At 39.1% G+C, this 22076-nt stretch overlaps 1 protein-coding gene across 1 annotated transcript in view; it reads left to right on the top strand.

Moving 5' to 3' along the window:
* LOC141154963 (cytochrome P450 2G1-like) overlaps positions 1-2718 on the top strand; it is a 128181-nt gene extending 125463 nt beyond the window's left edge. Inside the window, exon 9 of the mRNA XM_073641542.1 lies at positions 2368-2718. Within this exon, the coding sequence (XP_073497643.1) occupies positions 2368-2552 (185 nt within the window). The 3' untranslated portion in view covers positions 2553-2718. The remainder of the gene's footprint in view (positions 1-2367) is intronic.
* The last annotated feature ends 19358 nt before the right edge of the window (positions 2719-22076 follow it).

The raw sequence follows: 22076 nt of genomic DNA, 5'->3' as shown, positions 1-22076 counted from the left end.
AAGACAGACCCTCCCGGAGTACTGGCTAGCGATTGGGGCCTGGTCAGTCCTTGAGCAGATGGGATCTCCCCTGGCCAGGCGGAGTTGTAGGCCTCCCAAACTAACGATACTCTTCTGGCTACCTTGCTAGAGGCGGGTATAAGTAGCCCACGTCCCTGAGTGTACCGTGTGGTGCTCACCCGTATGGCCGGTGACTCGGGGCCTTCTAGTAGCTTCCGCTCCACGACGGCGGTGCTGGTCCCACGCGTGTGACCGTGCCTTCGGGTTTCTGGGCCAGAGGACCTGCAATCCCCTGCCGGTCAGTTTCTGCTGCTGGATAGGAGTTAGTCCCCACAGCCTCGGACTCCGGGTCCGGTGATAACTTCTCAGTCAGGGCGAGCTCTGCAGCTGCCAGCCCCTGACTCCTTGTAGCACTGCTCCCACAGAGCTCCTGATGTTCTTTTCCTATATCTGCTTCTCTGTCTCTACTTCTTCTCTACACACTAACCCTGCCTCAGCCCCAGGTTTATATAGGGGAAGTTCTTCCCCTCCCAGGACTGGGCAGGAGGTGTGGCATGCATAGGATTCCTGACCAAGAGACCTCCCACCTGCTCTCAGACATAACATTGCTGTTACTGTGGAAACCAGACCCCTGGGGTGCCACACTTGATGTATCAGCCCTTAATTCCTACATTATTTATACTGAAACTCATCCTGATTTTCATGCTAGGAGGAAGGACAGGAGATGCATATTCTTGAAGGACCTTTGCCATGTAATTGCCTTCCTCTGGATCAACATGTTAGGCTATGGGTTGAATTAGATGGACTTAGTCTTCCTTCAACTTTAAAAAACTGTGTAACTATGTTACTATGAAGCAGCAAAGCAACATAAAATGCTTGCCAAAGTAAACTAGAGAAGTTATGAAATAGTGTGGCATATTCCATTTTCAGGCAATTCCAGAGCCAGGAGAAAGAATACAAAAGCATTGTTTTATTTGTCCGACAAACAAAGACAGGATAACTGAGCATTTCTGTTCCATTTGTGGAGAAAATGTCTGTAAAGAACATTCTTCAGAAAAGATAACGTTTAAATTGTGCAGAAGATCAACATTGAAAAGGAAAATCTATAAACAACTGGAAGATTAGCATCAATAGAATAAAATAGAATTTTTATTGACATATACTTAAAATACAAAATAAAACACATAAAAAGTGGGAAGTCATATCATGATATATCCAACATATAGAGCAAATGCTCAAAATCACAAAAAAATACTGAACCATAATTATGTTGATTAAGTATATCAAATTATAAGCATTGAGGAATGTACTGGGTATTTTACCAATAGAAATAAGTAGAAAAATCAGATCACATAAAGTTCTATTAGCTACAGTGCAAATCAACTACCATTAATGTAAAGTGCAAATTAATAGTGCAGAAAGACTAAGCACCACCTTGAGGCAATAAATACTGAGCTACAATTATAAGGTGCAATTGATAGTGCAAATAACGCAAGCACCTTCTCAAGGCCACAGATATAACAAGTGCAGAATATAATTCATATAAAGAGCATATGAATGAGCAATGTGCAAATAAGCTGTCATATATATAAAGTGAAATCAATAGAATCAAAAAATGTTAGCACCTCCATAAGACCATAGAATAAGGTAAAAAACAATAACCATGATCACAAAATGGTGAGGGGAATAATATAAGTTAATCATCAATAATTAATAATTATATGACCTGGCTGATGAAAAAACCCCGACGCGCACATTTCGCGGCTTGCTTCTTCTTAGGGGGGTGAGTATACTGCTTTATAATGCTTTTTATGGAAGTGCTTTTGAAACTTTTGGGCTAAAAATTTTTATTGAACAGGAAAAGTTGGAAAAGAAATGTAACTGCATCTAGTTTATTTCAACATTTATATAACCTTTTTTGTGTGTTTTTCATATCTTTTAAACTTGAAAAAAAAATTGTTAAATGATAAATAGAATTCCTCACATAGAATGCATAATGTGGGCCTTTTAGGCCCATGTACTTACTTTTTTGGTGTTTTCTGCAAACAATTATAATTATAATGGTGTGCATTTTTCATATCTTACTTTGCAATTTTGAAATAAACTTGTAAAAATTATTTATTTGACTTCCTCCATATGATTTGCACAAGGGCATAAAAGGCCCGGGTTACGTGAAAGTGTATATTTCAGACGTCACATATTCTAGGGTTAAAGTCTACGTATGGCATTAGAGAGATAGATCTTTGTTTCAAAGGCAATGAGAAATAAAATCATACTCAAAGTGCCAAAGGAGGCAGTATGTCCAATTTATGGTGGAATGCAATCAATCAAGTAGAATTTGCAGCTAACATGTTTTTCTCTTATTAGGAAAGCGGATGTGTCTTGGAGAAGGTTTGGCCAGGATGGAATTATTCATTTTCTTTACAGCTATCTTACAGCACTTCAAATTAATTCCAGAGAAAACCTTCACAGAACAAGATATCAGGCCGCTGATGGCGGGTTTTGCAAATGTTCCCAAAACTTATCGGATGTCATTCATCCCAAGAATGTAATTTTGGCCACGGATGATAAGAAAATGGAATCACAGGAAAAAAAACATAAAACCACAAATAATTTCTTTTGCAAATTATATAAAGTGAATTTTTCACGTGTAGTATAACATGTGTGACACATATAATGCATGATGACCTGGTCTTACTATTCAGAGAGTCAACATATTTTGACAAAAGCTAAATAAATATTTATCTTATGTCTATATTGAGTACTTTTTGATTACTTTAATTACAGTAAATTGTGCAAACTGTAACATGCAAAAATGTTTTAGAAATCAGCAGTTAACAAGACTCTCAACCAATAACCCCATGAATACTACTTAACTCTTTCACAACCTTTGATGTATAGTGGTGTAAGCAAGTGTTGCCCCTTCCTAATTTCTTTTTCTTTTGCATGTTTGTCACACTTAAATGTTTCAGATCACAAAACAAATGTAAATATTAGACAAAGATATCACAAGTAAACACAAAATGCAGTTTTTAAATGAAGGTCTTATTAAGGGAAAAAGAAATCCAAACCTACAGGGCCCTGTGTGAAAAAGTGATTGCCCCCTAAACCTAATAACTGGTTGGGCCACCCTTAGCAGCAACAACTGCAATCAAGCGTTTGCGATAACTGGCAATTAGTCTTTTACAGTGCTCTGGAGGAATTTTGGACCACTCATCTTTGCAAAATTGTTGTAATTCAGTCATATTGGAGGGTTTCCGAGCACGAGCCGCTTTTTTAAGGTGATGTCACAGCATCTCAATTGGATTAAGGTCAGGACTTTAACTAGGCCACTCCAAAGTCTTAATTTTATTTTTCTTAAGCCATTCAGAGGTGGAATTGCTGCTGTGTTTTGGATCATTGTCCTGCTGCATAACCCAAGTGTGCTTCAGCTTGAGGTCACGAACAGATGACCGGACATTCTCCTTCAGGATTTTTTGGTAGATAGCAGAATTCATGGTTTCATTTACCACAGCAAGGCTTTCAGGTCCGGAAGCAGCAAAATATCCCCAGACAGTCACACTACCACCACCATATTTTACTGTTGGTATGATGTTCCTTTTTCTGAAATGCTGTGTTACTTCTACACCAGATGTAATGGGACATACCCCTTCCAAAAACTTCAACTTTTGTCTCATCAGTCCACAGAGTATTCTCCCAAATGTCTTGGTGATCATCAAGATCGCAAAACTGAGACGAGTCTTTATGTTCTTTTTGCTCAGCTTTTTGTCTTGGAACTCTGCCATGCATGCCATTTTGCCCAGTTTCTTTCTTATGGTGGAATCATGAACACTGACCTTAACTGATGCCTGCAGTTTTTTGGATGTTGTTGTGTGGTCTTTTGTGACCTCTTGGATAAGTTGCTGCTGCGCCCTTGGGGAAATTTTGGTCAGTTGGCCACTCCTGGAAGGTTTACCACTGTTCCATGTTTTTGCTATTTGTGGATAATGGCTCTCACTTTGGTTCGCTGGAGTCCCAAAGCTTTAGAAATGGCTTTATAACCTTTTCCAGACTGATAGATCTCAATTACTTTGTTTCTCATTTGTTCCTGAATTTCTTTGGATCACAGCATGATGTCTAGCTTTTGAGAATCTTTTGGTTTACCCTACTTTGGCAGGCCTATCCTATTTAAGTAATTTCTTGATTGAGGATAGGTTTGGCAGTAATCAGGCCTGTGTGTGGCTAGGGAAATTGAACTCAGCAAAGATGTGAAAAACCACAGTTAATTTACGATTTAAGGAGGTTGGGGGAATCACTTTTATACACAAAGCCATGCAGGTTTGAATTTATTTTTCCCTTAATAATAAAGACTAATGTTGAGCAAGCATGCTCGACACTGCTCGATACTCGCCCGAGCATCTCACTACTCGGGATGTTTTGCGAGCACCGACCATTTCCGGGTAACTAGGGCGGGAGCTCAGGTCTCCACCCTGCACGTTTGGCGCTCTTTGCAGAGCCAATGAACATACAGGGATCGCCAGCCAGTCACTGTAATGCCGCAGCCATGTTGTTTGTGGGCATTACAGTGATTGGCTGGCCGCACAGCGTCACCTCGAGTATTTAAAACCGGGCGCCGCCATCTTGGACATATTTGCCCCAGATCAGCCAGTGTAGGATCAGTGTTGCTGAGCTAGGGAGAGATTTATACTTCGAAATAGTTAGTGTAGGGTCTCTAAAGCCTGCCAAATCAAACAAACAGTCCTTCTCAGGACTAATTTCCATCCCAAATATCAGGCAGGCAGGCTGTATAGAAGACGCAGTGGTTATTAGAGATGAGCGTTGTTCGACTCGAACTGTTCGCCAATCTCAAATTCGAGCTGTTTTGGGCGGTGTTCGAGCCGCTCGGCGAACACGAACGATTTGAGAAAAATTCGGCTGTTCGAGGTTATGTTCGATAACTGTTCGTGCACCAAAATCATAACTGGATTTTTTCTCAGTAATGATGAAAATTAATGTTAATATGCAGTTTGAGTGTACAGCGGGGTGGGGGGAGGGGCAGGGGATGGATCTCTGCAGGAATAATGAAGATCTCCATTTTTTTTTCTCTTTCCCGCATTTACAGTGGGGAGGTGCAATCTGTCAGCCTATCAGCAGCGCACACACGGAGCGAAGTGCTTTTTTTCACACAAGCAAGCCCTTGTGTCATTGGCAGTGTATGTCACATGTCCTTGTCCTATAAGACCAAGCCATTTTCCCCGTCGCCACCATTTTCTCACTGCTGCAGCTGCGTGTTAGATGGCACCGCTGTTGCTGAGTGCGCTATACCTTGTTAATTTCAAGCCAATTTTTGCACAAATCTACAGATAGCTTTGGAGTAGGGAATAGTTGTGATTGCAGTCCTTTTAAGGACTAGGTTACAGCATTTCCTATGACTTTTATCAGGCAGGTCTGTGCTCTTAAATAGATAGATTGTGGGAGTAAAGACTAATTGTAATTGCAGTCCTTTTCAGGACTAGGTTACATCAGTTCCTATCAGTTTTTGCCAGGCAGGTCTGTGCCAGTGCTGTGCAAGTTTTTTTCACAGCATTAGGCTGAATCTAGCAAAGCTAATCCTTTTTGGCCTATTGCAGAGTGTGTTAGTCAGTGGAGTAGCCTATCTGTGTTGCAAGATATACCACCTGTGTAGAGAATACCAATTTTTTTACTGCACCTAGTGAAGTAAAATCTTTTGGGCATAGCATCATTCTATTAGTCCATCTATACTGACCTCCATCAGGTTGCAAATTGAATATAATTTTTTTCTGCATCTAGCTCTGAAAAAATATTTGGGCTTCTAGCAGTGTGTGGGACTTGTTCTATTAGTCCATCTATACTGACCTCCATCAGGTTGCAAACTGAATATAATTTTTTTCTGCATCTAGCTCTGAAAAAATATTTGGCCTTCTAGCAGTGTGTGGGACTTGTTCTATTAGTCCATCTATACTGACCTCCATCACGCTGCAAATTCAAAATAATTCTTTGTCTACATCTAGCTCTGAAAAAATATTTGGCCTTCTAGCAGTGTGTTGGACTTTCTCTATTAGTCCATCTATACTGACCTCCATCAGGTTTCAAATTAAAAATAATTTTTATCTGCATCTACCTCTGAAAAAATATTTGGGCTTCTAGCTGTGTGTGGGACTTTTTCTATTAGTCCATCTATACTGACCTCCATCAGGTTGCAAACTGAATATAATTTTTTTCTGCATCTAGCTCTGAAAAAATATTTGGCCTTCTAGCAGTGTGTGGGACTTTCTCTATTAGTCCATCTATACTGACCTCCATCAGGTTGCAAATTAAAAATAATTTTTATCTGCATCTAGCTCTGAAAAAATATTTGGCCTTCTAGCAGTGTGTGGGACTTTCTCTATTAGTCCATCTATACTGACCTCCATCAGGTTGCAAATTCAAAATAATTTTTTGTCTGCATCTAGCTCTGAAAAAATATTTGGCCTTCTAGCAGTGTGTGGGACTTTCTCTATTAGTCCATCTATACTGACCTCCATCAGGCTGCAAATTAAAAATAATTTTTATCTGCATCTAGCTCTGAAAAAATATTTGGCCTTCAAGCAGTGTGTGGGACATTCTCTATTAGTCCATCTATACTGACCTCCATCAGGTTGCAAATTAAAAATAATTTTTTGTCTGCATCTAGCTCTGAAAAAATATTTGGCCTTCTAGCAGTGTGTGGGACTTTCTCTATTAGTCCATCTATAATGACCTCCATCAGGTTGCAAATTCAAAATAATTTTTTGTCTGCATCTAGCTCTGAAAAAATATTTGGCCTTCTAGCAGTGTGTGGGACTTTCTCTATTAGTCCATCAATAGTGACCTCCATCAGGCTGCAAATTAAAAATAATTTAAATCTGCATCTACCTCTGAAAAAATATTTGGCCTTCTAGCTGTGTGTGGGACTTTATCTATTAGTCCATCTATACTGACCTCCATCAGGTTGCAAACTGAATATAATTTTTTTCTGCATCTAGCTCTGAAAAAATATTTGGCCTTCTAGCAGTGTGTGGGACTTTCTCTATTAGTCCATCTATACTTACCTCCATCAGGCTGCAAATTAAAAATAATTTTTATCTGCATCTACCTCTGAAAAAATATTTGGCCTTCTAGCTGTGTGTGGGACTTGTTCTATTAGTCCATCTATACTGACCTCCATCAGGTTGCAAACTGAATATAATATTTTTCTGCATCTAGCTCTGAAAAAATATTTGGCCTTCTAGCAGTGTGTGGGACTTTCTCTATTAGTCCATCTATACTGACCTCCATCAGGTTGCAAATTAAAAATAATTTATATCTGCATCTAGCTCTGAAAAAATATTTGGCCTTCTAGAAGTGTGTGGGACATTCTCTATTAGTCCATCTATACTGACCTCCATCAGGCTGCAAATTAAAAATAATTTTTATCTGCATCTACCTCTGAAAAAATATTTGGGCTTCTAGCTGTGTGTGGGACTTGTTCTATTAGTCCATCTATACTGACCTCCATCAGGTTGCAAACTGAATATAATTTTTTTCTGCATCTAGCTCTGAAAAAATATTTGGCCTTCTAGCAGTGTGTGGGACTTTCTCTATTAGTCCATCTATACTGAACTCCATCAGGTTGCAAATTAAAAATAATTTATATCTGCATCTAGCTCTGAAAAATTATTTGGCCTTCTAGAAGTGTGTGGGACTTTCTCTATTAGTCCATCTATACTGACCTCCATCAGGTTGCAAACTGAACATAATTTTTTTCTGCATCTAGCTCTGAAAAAATATTTGGCCTTCTAGCAGTGTGTGGGACTTTCTCTATTAGTCCATCTATACTGACCTCCATCAGGTTGCAAATTAAAAATATTTTTTATCTGCATCTAGCTCTGAAAAAATATTTGGCCTTCTAGCAGTGTGTGGGACATTCTCTATTAGTCCATCTATACTGACCTCCATCAGGTTGCAAATTAAAAATAATTTTTTGTCTGCATCTAGCTCTGAAAAAATATTTGGCCTTCTAGCAGTGTGTGGGACTTTCTCTATTAGTCCATCTATAATGACCTCCATCAGGTTGCAAATTCAAAATAATTTTTTGTCTGCATCTAGCTCTGAAAAAATATTTGGCCTTCTAGCAGTGTGTGGGACTTTCTCTATTAGTCCATCTATACTGACCTCCATCAGGCTGCAAATTAAAAATAATTTTTATCTGCATCTACCTCTGAAAAAATATTTGGCCTTCTAGCTGTGTGTGGGACTTATTCTATTAGTCCATCTATACTGACCTCCATCAGGTTGCAAACTGAATATAATTTTTTTCTGCATCTAGCTCTGAAAAAATATTTGGCCTTCTAGCAGTGTGTGGGACTTTCTCTATTAGTCCATCTATACTGACCTCCATCAGGTTGCAAATTAAAAATAATTTTTATCTGCATCTAGCTCTGAAAAAATATTTGGCCTTCAAGCAGTGTGTGGGACATTCTCTATTAGTCCATCTATACTGACCTCCATCAGGTTGCAAATTAAAAATAATTTTTTGTCTGCATCTAGCTCTGAAAAAATATTTGGCCTTCTAGCAGTGTGTGGGACTTTCTCTATTAGTCCATCTATAATGACCTCCATCAGGTTGCAAATTCAAAATAATTTTTTGTCTGCATCTAGCTCTGAAAAAATATTTGGCCTTCTAGCAGTGTGTGGGACTTTCTCTATTAGTCCATCAATAGTGACCTCCATCAGGCTGCAAATTAAAAATAATTTTAATCTGCATCTACCTCTGAAAAAATATTTGGCCTTCTAGCTGTGTGTGGGACTTTATCTATTAGTCCATCTATACTGACCTCCATCAGGTTGCAAACTGAATATAATTTTTTTCTGCATCTAGCTCTGAAAAAATATTTGGCCTTCTAGCAGTGTGTGGGACTTTCTCTATTAGTCCATCTATACTTACCTCCATCAGGCTGCAAATTAAAAATAATTTTTATCTGCATCTACCTCTGAAAAAATATTTGGCCTTCTAGCTGTGTGTCGGACTTGTTCTATTAGTCCATCTATACTGACCTCCATCAGGTTGCAAACTGAATATAATTTTTTTCTGCATCTAGCTCTGAAAAAATATTTGGCATTCTAGCAGTGTGTGGGACTTTCTCTATTAGTCCATGTATACTGACCTCCATCAGGTTGCAAATTCAAAATAATTTTTTGTCTGCATCTAGCTCTGAAAAAATATTTGGCCTTCTAGCAGTGTGTGGGACTGTCTCTATTAGTCCATCTATACTGACCTCCATCAGGCTGCAAATTAAAAATATTTTTTATCTGCATCTACCTCTGAAAAAATATTTGGCCTTCTAGCTGTGTGTGGGACTTGTTCTATTAGTCCATCTATACTGACCTCCATCAGGTTGCAAACTGAATATAATTTTTTTTCTGCATCTAGCTCTGAAAAAATATTTGAGCATCTAGCAGTGTGTGGGACTTTCTCTATTAGTCCATCTATACTGACCTCCATCAGGTTGCAAATTAAAAATAATTTTTATCTGCATCTAGCTCTGAAAAAATATTTGGCCTTCAAGCAGTGTGTGGGACATTCTCTATTAGTCCATCTATACTGACCTCCATCAGGTTGCAAATTAAAAATAATTTTTTGTCTGCATCTAGCTCTGAAAAAATATTTGGCCTTCTAGCAGTGTGTGGGACTTTCTCTATTAGTCCATCTATAATGACCTCCATCAGGTTGCAAATTCAAAATAATTTTTTGTCTGCATCTAGCTCTGAAAAAATATTTGGCCTTCTAGCAGTGTGTGGGACTTTCTCTATTAGTCCATCAATAGTGACCTCCATCAGGCTGCAAATTAAAAATAATTTTAATCTGCATCTACCTCTGAAAAAATATTTGGCCTTCTAGCTGTGTGTGGGACTTTATCTATTAGTCCATCTATACTGACCTCCATCAGGTTGCAAACTGAATATAATTTTTTTCTGCATCTAGCTCTGAAAAAATATTTGGCCTTCTAGCAGTGTGTGGGACTTTCTCTATTAGTCCATCTATACTTACCTCCATCAGGCTGCAAATTAAAAATAATTTTTATCTGCATCTACCTCTGAAAAAATATTTGGCCTTCTAGCTGTGTGTGGGACTTGTTCTATTAGTCCATCTATACTGACCTCCATCAGGTTGCAAACTGAATATAATTTTTTTCTGCATCTAGCTCTGAAAAAATATTTGGCATTCTAGCAGTGTGTGGGACTTTCTCTATTAGTCCATGTATACTGACCTCCATCAGGTTGCAAATTCAAAATAATTTTTTGTCTGCATCTAGCTCTGAAAAAATATTTGGCCTTCTAGCAGTGTGTGGGACTTTCTCTATTAGTCCATCTATACTGACCTCCATCAGGCTGCAAATTAAAAATATTTTTTATCTGCATCTACCTCTGAAAAAATATTTGGCCTTCTAGCTGTGTGTGGGACTTGTTCTATTAGTCCATCTATACTGACCTCCATCAGGTTGCAAACTGAATATAATTTTTTTTCTGCATCTAGCTCTGAAAAAATATTTGAGCATCTAGCAGTGTGTGGGACTTTCTCTATTAGTCCATCTATACTGACCTCCATCAGGTTGCAAATTAAAAATAATTTATATCTGCATCTAGCTCTGAAAAAATATTTGGCCTTCTAGCAGTGTGTGGGACTTTCTCTATTAGTCCATCTATACTGACCTCCATCAGGTTGCAAACTGAATATAATTTTTTTCTGCATCTAGCTCTGAAAAAATATTTGGCTTTCTAGCAGTGTGTGGGACTTTCTCTATTAGTCCATCTATACTGACCTCCATCAGGTTGCAAATTAAAAATAATTTTTATCTGCGTCTAGCTGTGAAAAAATATTTGGCCTTCTAGCAGTGTGTGGGACTTTCTCTATTAGTCCATCTATAATGACCTCCATCAGGTTGCAAATTCAAAATAATTTTTTGTCTGCATCTAGCTCTGAAAAAATATTTGGCCTTCTAGCAGTGTGTGGGACTTTCTCTATTAGTCCATCAATAGTGACCTCCATCAGGCTGCAAATTAAAAATAATTTTAATCTGCATCTACCTCTGAAAAAATATTTGGCCTTCTAGCTGTGTGTGGGACTTTATCTATTAGTCCATCTATACTGACCTCCATCAGGTTGCAAACTGAATATAATTTTTTTCTGCATCTAGCTCTGAAAAAATATTTGGCCTTCTAGCAGTGTGTGGGACTTTCTCTATTAGTCCATCTATACTTACCTCCATCAGGCTGCAAATTAAAAATAATTTTTATCTGCATCTACCTCTGAAAAAATATTTGGCCTTCTAGCTGTGTGTGGGACTTGTTCTATTAGTCCATCTATACTGACCTCCATCAGGTTGCAAACTGAATATAATTTTTTTCTGCATCTAGCTCTGAAAAAATATTTGGCATTCTAGCAGTGTGTGGGACTTTCTCTATTAGTCCATGTATACTGACCTCCATCAGGTTGCAAATTCAAAATAATTTTTTGTCTGCATCTAGCTCTGAAAAAATATTTGGCCTTCTAGCAGTGTGTGGGACTTTCTCTATTAGTCCATCTATACTGACCTCCATCAGGCTGCAAATTAAAAATATTTTTTATCTGCATCTACCTCTGAAAAAATATTTGGCCTTCTAGCTGTGTGTGGGACTTGTTCTATTAGTCCATCTATACTGACCTCCATCAGGTTGCAAACTGAATATAATTTTTTTTCTGCATGTAGCTCTGAAAAAATATTTGAGCATCTAGCAGTGTGTGGGACTTTCTCTATTAGTCCATCTATACTGACCTCCATCAGGTTGCAAATTAAAAATAATTTATATCTGCATCTAGCTCTGAAAAAATATTTGGCCTTCTAGCAGTGTGTGGGACTTTCTCTATTAGTCCATCTATACTGACCTCCATCAGGTTGCAAACTGAATATAATTTTTTTCTGCATCTAGCTCTGAAAAAATATTTGGCTTTCTAGCAGTGTGTGGGACTTTCTCTATTAGTCCATCTATACTGACCTCCATCAGGTTGCAAATTAAAAATAATTTTTATCTGCATCTAGCTGTGAAAAAATATTTGGCCTTCTAGCAGTGTGTGGGAATTTCTCTATTAATCCATCTATACTGACCTGCATCAGGTGGCAAATTAAAAATAATTTTTTGTCTGCATCTAGCTCTGAAAAAATATTTGGCCTTCTAGCAGTGTGTGGGACTTTCTCTATTAGTCCATCTATACAGACCTCCATCAGGTTGCAAATTAAAAATAATTTTTTGTCTGCATCTAGCTCTGAAAAAATATTTGGCCTTCTAGCAGTGTGTGGGACTTTCTCTATTAGTCCATCAATAGTGACCTCCATCAGGCTGCAAATTAAAAATAATTTTAATCTGCATCTACCTCTGAAAAAATATTTGGCCTTCTAGCTGTGTGTGGGACTTTATCTATTAGTCCATCTATACTGACCTCCATCAGGTTGCAAACTGAATATAATTTTTTTCTGCATCTAGCTCTGAAAAAATATTTGGCCTTCTAGCAGTGTGTGGGACTTTCTCTATTAGTCCATCTATACTTACCTCCATCAGGCTGCAAATTAAAAATAATTTTTATCTGCATCTACCTCTGAAAAAATATTTGGCCTTCTAGCTGTGTGTGGGACTTGTTCTATTAGTCCATCTATACTGACCTCCATCAGGTTGCAAACTGAATATAATTTTTTTCTGCATCTAGCTCTGAAAAAATATTTGGCATTCTAGCAGTGTGTGGGACTTTCTCTATTAGTCCATGTATACTGACCTCCATCAGGTTGCAAATTCAAAATAATTTTTTGTCTGCATCTAGCTCTGAAAAAATATTTGGCCTTCTAGCAGTGTGTGGGACTTTCTCTATTAGTCCATCTATACTGACCTCCATCAGGCTGCAAATTAAAAATATTTTTTATCTGCATCTACCTCTGAAAAAATATTTGGCCTTCTAGCTGTGTGTGGGACTTGTTCTATTAGTCCATCTATACTGACCTCCATCAGGTTGCAAACTGAATATAATTTTTTTTCTGCATCTAGCTCTGAAAAAATATTTGAGCATCTAGCAGTGTGTGGGACTTTCTCTATTAGTCCATCTATACTGACCTCCATCAGGTTGCAAATTAAAAATAATTTATATCTGCATCTAGCTCTGAAAAAATATTTGGCCTTCTAGCAGTGTGTGGGACTTTCTCTATTAGTCCATCTATACTGACCTCCATCAGGTTGCAAACTGAATATAATTTTTTTCTGCATCTAGCTCTGAAAAAATATTTGGCTTTCTAGCAGTGTGTGGGACTTTCTCTATTAGTCCATCTATACTGACCTCCATCAGGTTGCAAATTAAAAATAATTTTTATCTGCATCTAGCTGTGAAAAAATATTTGGCCTTCTAGCAGTGTGTGGGAATTTCTCTATTAATCCATCTATACTGACCTGCATCAGGTGGCAAATTAAAAATAATTTTTTGTCTGCATCTAGCTCTGAAAAAATATTTGGCCTTCTAGCAGTGTGTGGGACTTTCTCTATTAGTCCATCTATACAGACCTCCATCAGGTTGCAAATTAAAAATAATTTTTTGTCTGCATCTAGCTCTGAAAAAAATATTTGGCCTTCTAGCTGTGTGTGGGACTTTTTCTATTAGTCCATCTATACTGACCTCCATCAGGTTGCAAACTGAATATATTTTTTTTCTGCATCTACCTCTGAAAAAATATTGGGCTTCTAGCTGTGTGTGGGACTTGTTCTATTAATCCATCTATACAGACCTCCATCAGGTTGCAAACTGAATATAATTTTTTTCTGCATCTACCTCTGAAAAAATATTTGGGCTTCTAGCTGTGTGTGGGACTTGTTCTATTAATCCATCTATACAGACCTCCATCATGTTGCAATCTGAATATAATTTTTTTCTGCATCTACCTCTGAAAAAATATTTGGGCTTCTAGCTGTGTGTGGGAATTGTTCTATTAGTCCATCTATACTGACCTCCATCAGGTTGCAAATTAAAAATAATTTTTATCTGCATCTAGCTCTGAAAAAATATTTGGCCTTCTAGCAGTGTGTGGGACTTTCTCTATTAGTCCATCTATACTGACCTCCATCAGGTTGCAAATTAAAAATAATTTTTTGTCTGCATCTAGCTCTGAAAAAATATTTGGCCTTCTAGCAGTGTGTGGGAATTTCTCTATTAGTCCATCTATACTGACCTCCATCAGGTTGCAAATTCAAAATAATTTTTTGTCTGCATCTAGCTCTGAAAAAATATTTGGCCTTCTAGCAGTGTGTGGGACTTTCTCTATTAGTCCATCTATACTGACCTCCATCAGGCTGCAAATTAAAAATAATTTTTATCTGCATCTACCTCTGAAAAAATATTTGGCCTTCTAGCTGTGTGTGGGACTTGTTCTATTAGTCCATCTATACTGACCTTCATCAGGTTGCAAACTGAATATAATTTTTTTCTGAATCTAGCTCTGAAAAAATATATTCCCTTCTAGCAATGTGTGGGACTTTCTCTATTAGTCCATCTATACTGACCTCAATCAGGTTGCAAATTAAAAATAATTTATATCTGCATCTAGCTCTGAAAAAATATTTGGCCTTCTAGCAGTGAGTGGGACTTTCTCTATTAGTCCATCTATACTGACCTCCATCAGGTTGCAAATTAAAAATAATTTTTTGTCTGCATCTAGCTCTGAAAAAATATTTGGCCTTCTAGCAGTGTGTGGGACTTTCTCTATTAGTCCATCTATACTGACCTCCATCAGGTTGCAAATAGTGTTGAGCCACCCCCCGTAGTGTTCGGGTTCGGTTCGGTTCGTCGAACACGGGATGTTCGAGGAACTGTTCGTCGAACTGTTCGTCAAACACCTTAGAACACCGTCGAACACCGTTAAAACCAATGGCAGGCAAACAAAAACACATAGGAACACATAGAAAACACCTTCAAAGGTGTCCAAAAGCTCACAAACTACTCAGAAGACGCTTTCTTTAAAAAAGCCGGCCGGCAATTCAGCAGCGGCATACACCGGTACCCGACAATTTAGACATGAAGGATTAGAGCATCACACATAGATTAGATAGATAGAAACATGTCAGTCACATATATATGAAGTACAGTAACAGTGTTGCTTACTGTACTTGTCATTTAGTGTAAAGGATTTATTAAAAAATATAATAGTGTTTTCATGCACCGTCTCTTTAAAAAAGCCGGCCGGCAATTCAGCATCTGTACCCGACAATTTATAACAGACAGAATAGAGCTTCACACATAGATTAGATAGATAGAAACATGTCAGTCACATATATATGAAGTACTGTGACAGTGTTGCTTACTGTACTTGTCATTTACTGCAAAGGATTTATTAAAAAAAATAATAGTGTTTTCATGCACCGTCTCTTTAAAAAAGCCGGCTGGCAATTCAGCATCTGTACCCGACAATTTAGAATAGAAGGAATAGAGAATCACACATAGATTAGATAGATAGAAACATGTCAGCCACATATATATGAAGTACAGTGACAGTGTTGCTTACTGTAATTGTCATTTAGTGTAAAGGATTTATCAAAAAAAATAATAGTGTTTTCATGCACCGTCTCTTTAAAAAAGCCAGCCGGCAATTCAGCATCTGTACTCGACAATTTATAACAGACAGAATAGAGCTTCACACATAGATTAGAGAGATAGAAACATGTCAGTCACATATATAATAAGTACAGTGATAGTGTTGGTTACTGTACTTGACATTTAGTATTAAAATAAAGGATTTATTATTAAAAAAATTGGCGTGGGGTTCCCCGTAATTTTAGTCTCTAGCGGAGGTTAAGCAGACGGCTGGGGCAGATGTTTGAAGCCTGGGAAGGGGGTAATACCCACGGAGCTTCCCAGGCTACTAATATCAGCCCCCAGCTGAATACCTAGCCTTTACTAGCTATTAAAATGGAGGACCCCCCCAAAAAAAATGACGTGGGGTCCCCCCTAATTTAATAGCTAGCAAAGGCTAGGCAGACAGCTGGGGGCTGATATTAATAGCCCAGGAAGGGAGCCATGAATATTGGCCCCCTCCCAGGCTAGAAACACCAGCCGTCAGCCGCCCCAGAAATGGCGCATCCAAATGGGCGTGACGGTAAGTATGGTTTAATTTAGAACAATAAAGGAATGTGTCTTTATTTCAATTAAAGGACTTTATTCTGGGTGTTTGTGTTTTCTTTTAACTTTGACTATGGGGTTAGTAATGGGGGTGTCTTATAGACGCCTCTCCATTACTAACCTGGGCTTGATGTCAGCTGGCATTATAAGCTGACATCAACCCCAACCCTATTACCCCACTGCCACCGCTACAGGGCAGTGGGAAGAGCAGTGGGAAGAGCGAGGCTAAGTGCCAGAATTGGCGCATCCTAAAGATGCGCCATTTCTGGGGCGGCTGACGGCTGGTGTTTCTAGCCTGGGAGGGGGCCAATATTCATGGAACCCTTCCTGGGCTATTAATATCAGCCCCCAGCTGTCTGCCTAGCCTTTGCTAGCTATTAAATTAGGGGGGACCCCACGTCATTTTTTTGGGGGGTCCCCCATTTTAATAGCTAGTAAAGGCTAGGTATTCCGCTGGGGGCTGATATTAGTAGCCTGGGAAGCTCCGTGGGTATTACCCCCTTCCCAGGCTTCAAACATCTGCCCCAGCCGTCTGGTTAACCTCCACTAGAGCCTAAAATTATGGGGATCCCCACGCCAATTTTTTTTTAAATAAATCCTTTATTTTAACACTAAATGACAAGTACAGTAATCAACACTGTCACTGTAATTCATATATATGTGACTGACATGTTTCTATCTATCTAATCTATGTGTGATTCTTTATTCCTTCTATTCTAAATTGTCGGGTACAGATGCTGAATTGCCGGCCGGCTTTTTTAAAGAGACGGTGCATGAAAACACTATTATTTTTTTAAATAAATCCTTTACACTAAATGACAAGTACAGTAAGCAACACTGTCACTGTACTTCATATATATGTGACTGACATGTTTCTATCTATCTAATCTATGTGTGAAGCTCTATTCTGTCTGTTATAAATTGTCGGGTACAGATGCTGAATTGCCGGCCGGCTTTTTTAAAGAGACAGTGCATGAAAACACTATTATTTTTTTTAATAAATCCTTTATACTAAATGACAAGTACAGTAAGCAACACTGTCACTGTACTTCATATATATGTGACTGACATGTTTCTATCTATCTAATCTATGTGTGAAGCTCTATTCTGTCTGTTATAAATTGTAGGGTACCGCTGCTGAATTGCCGGCCGGCTTTTTTAAAGAGACGGTGCATGAAAACACTATTATTTTTTTTGATAAATCCTTTACACTAAATGACAAGTACAGTAAGCAACACTGTCACTGTGCTTCTTATATGTGTGACTGACATGTTTCTATCTATCTAATCTATGTGTGAAGCTCTATTCTTTCGGTTCTAAATTGTCGGGTACCGGTGTATTCCGCTGCTGAATTGCCGGCTTTTCATGTTTCACTGTTGGCACTGTTCCCATCGATTTGGGCAATCACTGTAATGCCACAACCACCATGGCTGTGGCATTACAGTGAGTGGCAGACAATCCCTGCATGATTGGTGCTCTAAATAGCGCCAGACATGCAGGACACGATTTTGGTGCACGAACAGTTATCGAACATAACCTCGAACAGCCGAATTTTTTGCAATTCGTTCGGGTTCGTCGAACAACTCGAACACCGCCCAAAACAGCTCGAATTTGAGATTGGCGAACAGTTCTAGTCGAACACCGCTCATCTCTAGTTGCAAACTGAATATATTTTTTTTCTGCATCTACCTCTGAAAAAATATTGGGCTTCTAGCTGTGTGTGGGACTTGTTCTATTAATCCATCTATACAGACCTCCATCAGGTTGCAAACTGAATATAATTTTTTTCTGCATCTACCTCTGAAAAAATATTTGGGCTTCTAGCTGTGTGTGGGACTTGTTCTATTAATCCATCTATACAGACCTCCATCAGGTTGCAAACTGAATATAATTTTTTTCTGCATCTACCTCTGAAAAAATATTTGGGCTTCTAGCTGTGTGTGGGACTTGTTCTATTAGTCCATCTAAACTGACCTCCATCAGGTTGCAAACTGAATATAATTGTTTTCTGCATCCAGCTCTGAAAAAATATTTGGCCTTCTAGCAGTGTGTGGGACTTTCTCTATTAGTCCATCTATACTGACCTCCATCAGGTTGCAAATTAAAAATAATTTTTTTCTGCATCTACCTCTGAAAAAATATTGGGCTTCTAGCAGTGTGTGGGACTTTCTCTATTAGTCCATCTATACTGACCTCCATCACGCTGCAAATTCAAAATAATTTTTTGCCTGCATCTAGCTCTGAAAAAATATTTGGCCTTCTAGCAGTGTGTGGGACTTTCTCTATTAGTCCATCTATACTGACCTCCATCAGGTTGCAAATTAAAAACAATTTTTATCTGCATCTACCTCTGAAAAAATATTTGGCCTTCTAGCTGTGTGTGGGACTTTCTCTATTAGTCCATCTATACTGACCTCCATCAGGTTGCAAATTAAACATAATTTTTTGTCTGCATCTAGCTCTGAAAAAATATTTGGCCTTCTAGCAGTGTGTGGGACTTTCTCTATTAGTCCATCTATGCTGACCTCCATCAGGCTGCAAATTAAAAATAATTTTTATCTGCATCTACCTCTGAAAAAATATTTGGCCTTCTAGCTGTGTGTGGGACTTGTTCTTTTAGTCCATCTATACTGACCTTCATCAGGTTGCAAACTGAATATAATTTTTTTCTGAATCTAGCTCTGAAAAAATATTTGGCCTTCTAGCAGTGTGTGGGACTTTCTCTATTAGTCCATCTATACTGACCTCCATCAGGTTGCAAACTGAATATATTTTTTTTCTGCATCTACCTCTGAAAAAATATTGGGCTTCTAGCAGTGTGTGGGACTTGTTCTATTAATCCATCTATACAGACCTCCATCAGGTTGCAAACTGAATATAATTTTTTTCTGCATCTACCTCTGAAAAAATATTTGGGCTTCTAGCTGTGTGTGGGACTTGTTCTATTAATCCATCTATACAGACCTCCATCAGGTTGCAAACTGAATATAATTTTTTTCTGCATCTACCTCTGAAAAAATATTTGGGTTTCTAGCTGTGTGTGGGACTTGTTCTATTAGTCCATCTATACTGACCCTCATCAGGTTGCAAACTGAATATAATTTTTTTCTGCATCCAGCTCTGAAAAAATATTTGGCCTTCTAGCAGTGTGTGGGACTTTCTCTATTAGTCCATCTATACTGACCTCCATCAGGTTGCAAATTCAAAATAATTTTTATCTGCATCTAGCTCTGAAAAAATATTTGGCCTTCTAGCAGTGTGTGGGACTTTCTCTATTAGTCCATCTATACTGACCTCCATCAGGTTGCAAACTGAATATATTTTTTTTCTGCATCTACCTCTGAAAAAATATTGGGCTTCTAGCAGTGTGTGGGACTTTCTCTATTAGTCCATCTATACTGACCTCCATCACGCTGCAAATTCAAAATAATTTTTTGTCTGCATCTAGCTCTGAAAAACTATTTGACCTTCTAGCAGTGTGTGGGACTTTCTCTATTAGTCTATCTATACTGACCTCCATCAGGTTGCAAATTAAAAATAATTTTTATCTGCATCTACCTCTGAAAAAATATTTGGGCTTCTAGCTGTGTGTGGGACTTGTTCTATTAGTCCATCTATACTGACCTCCATCAGGTTGCAAACTGAATATAATTTTTTTCTGCATCTAGCTCTGAAAAAATATTTGGCCTTCTAGCAGTGTGTGGGACTTTCTCTATTAGTCCATCTATACTGACCTCCATCATGTTGCAAATTAAAAATATTTTTTTGTCTGCATCCAGCTCTGAAAAAATATTTGGCCTTCTAGCAGTGTGTGGGACTTTCTCTATTAGTCCATCTATACTGACCTCCATCAGGTTGCAAATTCAAAGTAATTTTTTGTCTGCATCTAGCTCTGAAAAAATATTTGGCCTTCTAGCAGTGTGTGGGACTTTCTCTATTAGTCCATCTATATTGACCTCCATCAGGCTGCAAATTAAAAATCATTTTTATCTGCATCTACCTCTGAAAAAATATTTGGCCTTCTAGCTGTGTGTGGGACTTGTTCTATTAGTCCATCTAAACTGACCTCCATCAGGTTGCAAACTGAATATATTTTTTTTCTGCATCTAGCTCTGAAAAAATATTTGGCCTTCTAGCAGTGTGTGGGACTTGTTCTATTAGTCCATCTATACTGACCTCCATCAGGTTGCAAACTGAATACAATTTTTTTCTGCCTCTACCTCTGAAAAAATATTTGGGCTTCTAGCTGTGTGTGGGACTTGTTCTATTAGTCCATCTATACTGACCTCCATCAGGTTGCAAATTGAATATAATTTTTTTCTCCATCTAACCCAGCCAATAGTTTTGGCCTAATACCACAATTTGGCCACTCAGCTCTGCTCGATTCCCATCCATTGTTTTTTTGTGCAAACAACTCCACAGTTGTGAATTAGTTAACCACCAAAATGAGTGGAAAAAGGCCTGCTGCTGGTGGAAAGGGGAATAGGCGTGTTGGGAAGGGGAAAAAAGGTTGTGTCCGTGGGGTAGGTGTTAAAGCAACAGTAACATCTGCAGAAGAAAGACCATCTTCCAGCCAAACTAAAATGTCTACTTCTTTTAGCGGACAATGTGATAAGATCCCTTTCTTACGGCCACGCCAATCGCTACAAATTCCAGATGAGGCACAAAAACAGCAGGTGCTTCAACGGATATCAAGTGCTCCTTTAAGTGGGCTCTCCTCCACATCAACTTCAACATCACAAATACTCCAGTCCTCAAAGGTGTCACCCCAATCGCACTTGCTTCCTCACAGCTCCCAAATCTCCAGCTACCCGTCTGAGTATGAGGTAGAACAGATGGTTGAGTCTGCAGAGCTGTTTACTCATACTATAGCCTGGGAATCAGAGGTCGACTCCAGCGCTTCTGTGAATCCAGACGAGGAAATGATCTGCACTGATGCCCAGAATCTTTATGAGTCGGATCCAGGACCAGACGCAGAAGGTTCTGACCATAATGTAGACCCTCATTCCCAAACTGTAACTCCTGTTGGTGGAGACAAAGAGGAAGACGATGATGAGACTCAAATACCTGATTGGAGGGACAACTTTAGTTTTTTGTCAGGGCAGGAACAGGTTGGCTCTGAGGACGACGGGTGTGATAACGCACAGGTTGATGATGATGAGGTTGGAGATCCCACTTACTGTCAACCCACAGTCAGCCAAGAGATGAGGTCAGCAGAGGAGGTGGAGGAAGATGCTAGTGACGACGAGGTCAGGTTGCGCCTTCCTGGACAGAGATGTAGTACTGGAAGCACGTCAACAACTGCATCCACAAACACAACTCTGCCTCTCACCACAAGTCGTGGTGGCTCTTCAGGGCGCATGGGTGCTAAGGCTTGCATAGCCTGGGCATTTTTTCAGATCGATAAAGATGACCCAACTCGTGTTATCTGTAACATTTGTCAGCAAAAGCGAAGTAGAGGCCAAAAAATACATAGTTTGAGTACTTCATGCATGAACCGGCACATGGACATGAAGCATAAGTTGCAGTGGGAAGCTCAGTGTGCTGCAATGCGGCCTAGCCGGCCGGGCCAACCACCGTCTGCCATATCTTGTGCATCCGCGGCCTCTTCATCATCTGTGACTGGGGGGACAGCAGTCACACCTGTTTTGGGGCGCAGACCTGCCACCTCTTTACCCGCAACAGCCAGCGTGATTGGCAGGTCATCATTTTCTTTGGAGGTGGTAACACCAGCTGGTGTTGAGCGCTGTCCGACATCGATAGCACCACCTTTGGATCAAGGCAACCTAACATGTCCGCCTGCATCTTCCTCACAGACCGGCAGTTTGCCGGGGACAGCCTTATCAACCCCGTCTAAGCACAATAGCCAGCCCTCGGTCCCTCAGATGTGGAC

Source organism: Phyllobates terribilis, unplaced genomic scaffold (genome assembly GCF_046119375.1).
Source record: "Phyllobates terribilis strain yellow unplaced genomic scaffold, ASM4611937v1 Scaffold_7__3_contigs__length_470593459, whole genome shotgun sequence".
Taxonomy (NCBI): Eukaryota; Metazoa; Chordata; class Amphibia; order Anura; family Dendrobatidae; genus Phyllobates; species Phyllobates terribilis.
This window is presented reverse-complemented; position numbering and strand designations above follow the sequence as displayed.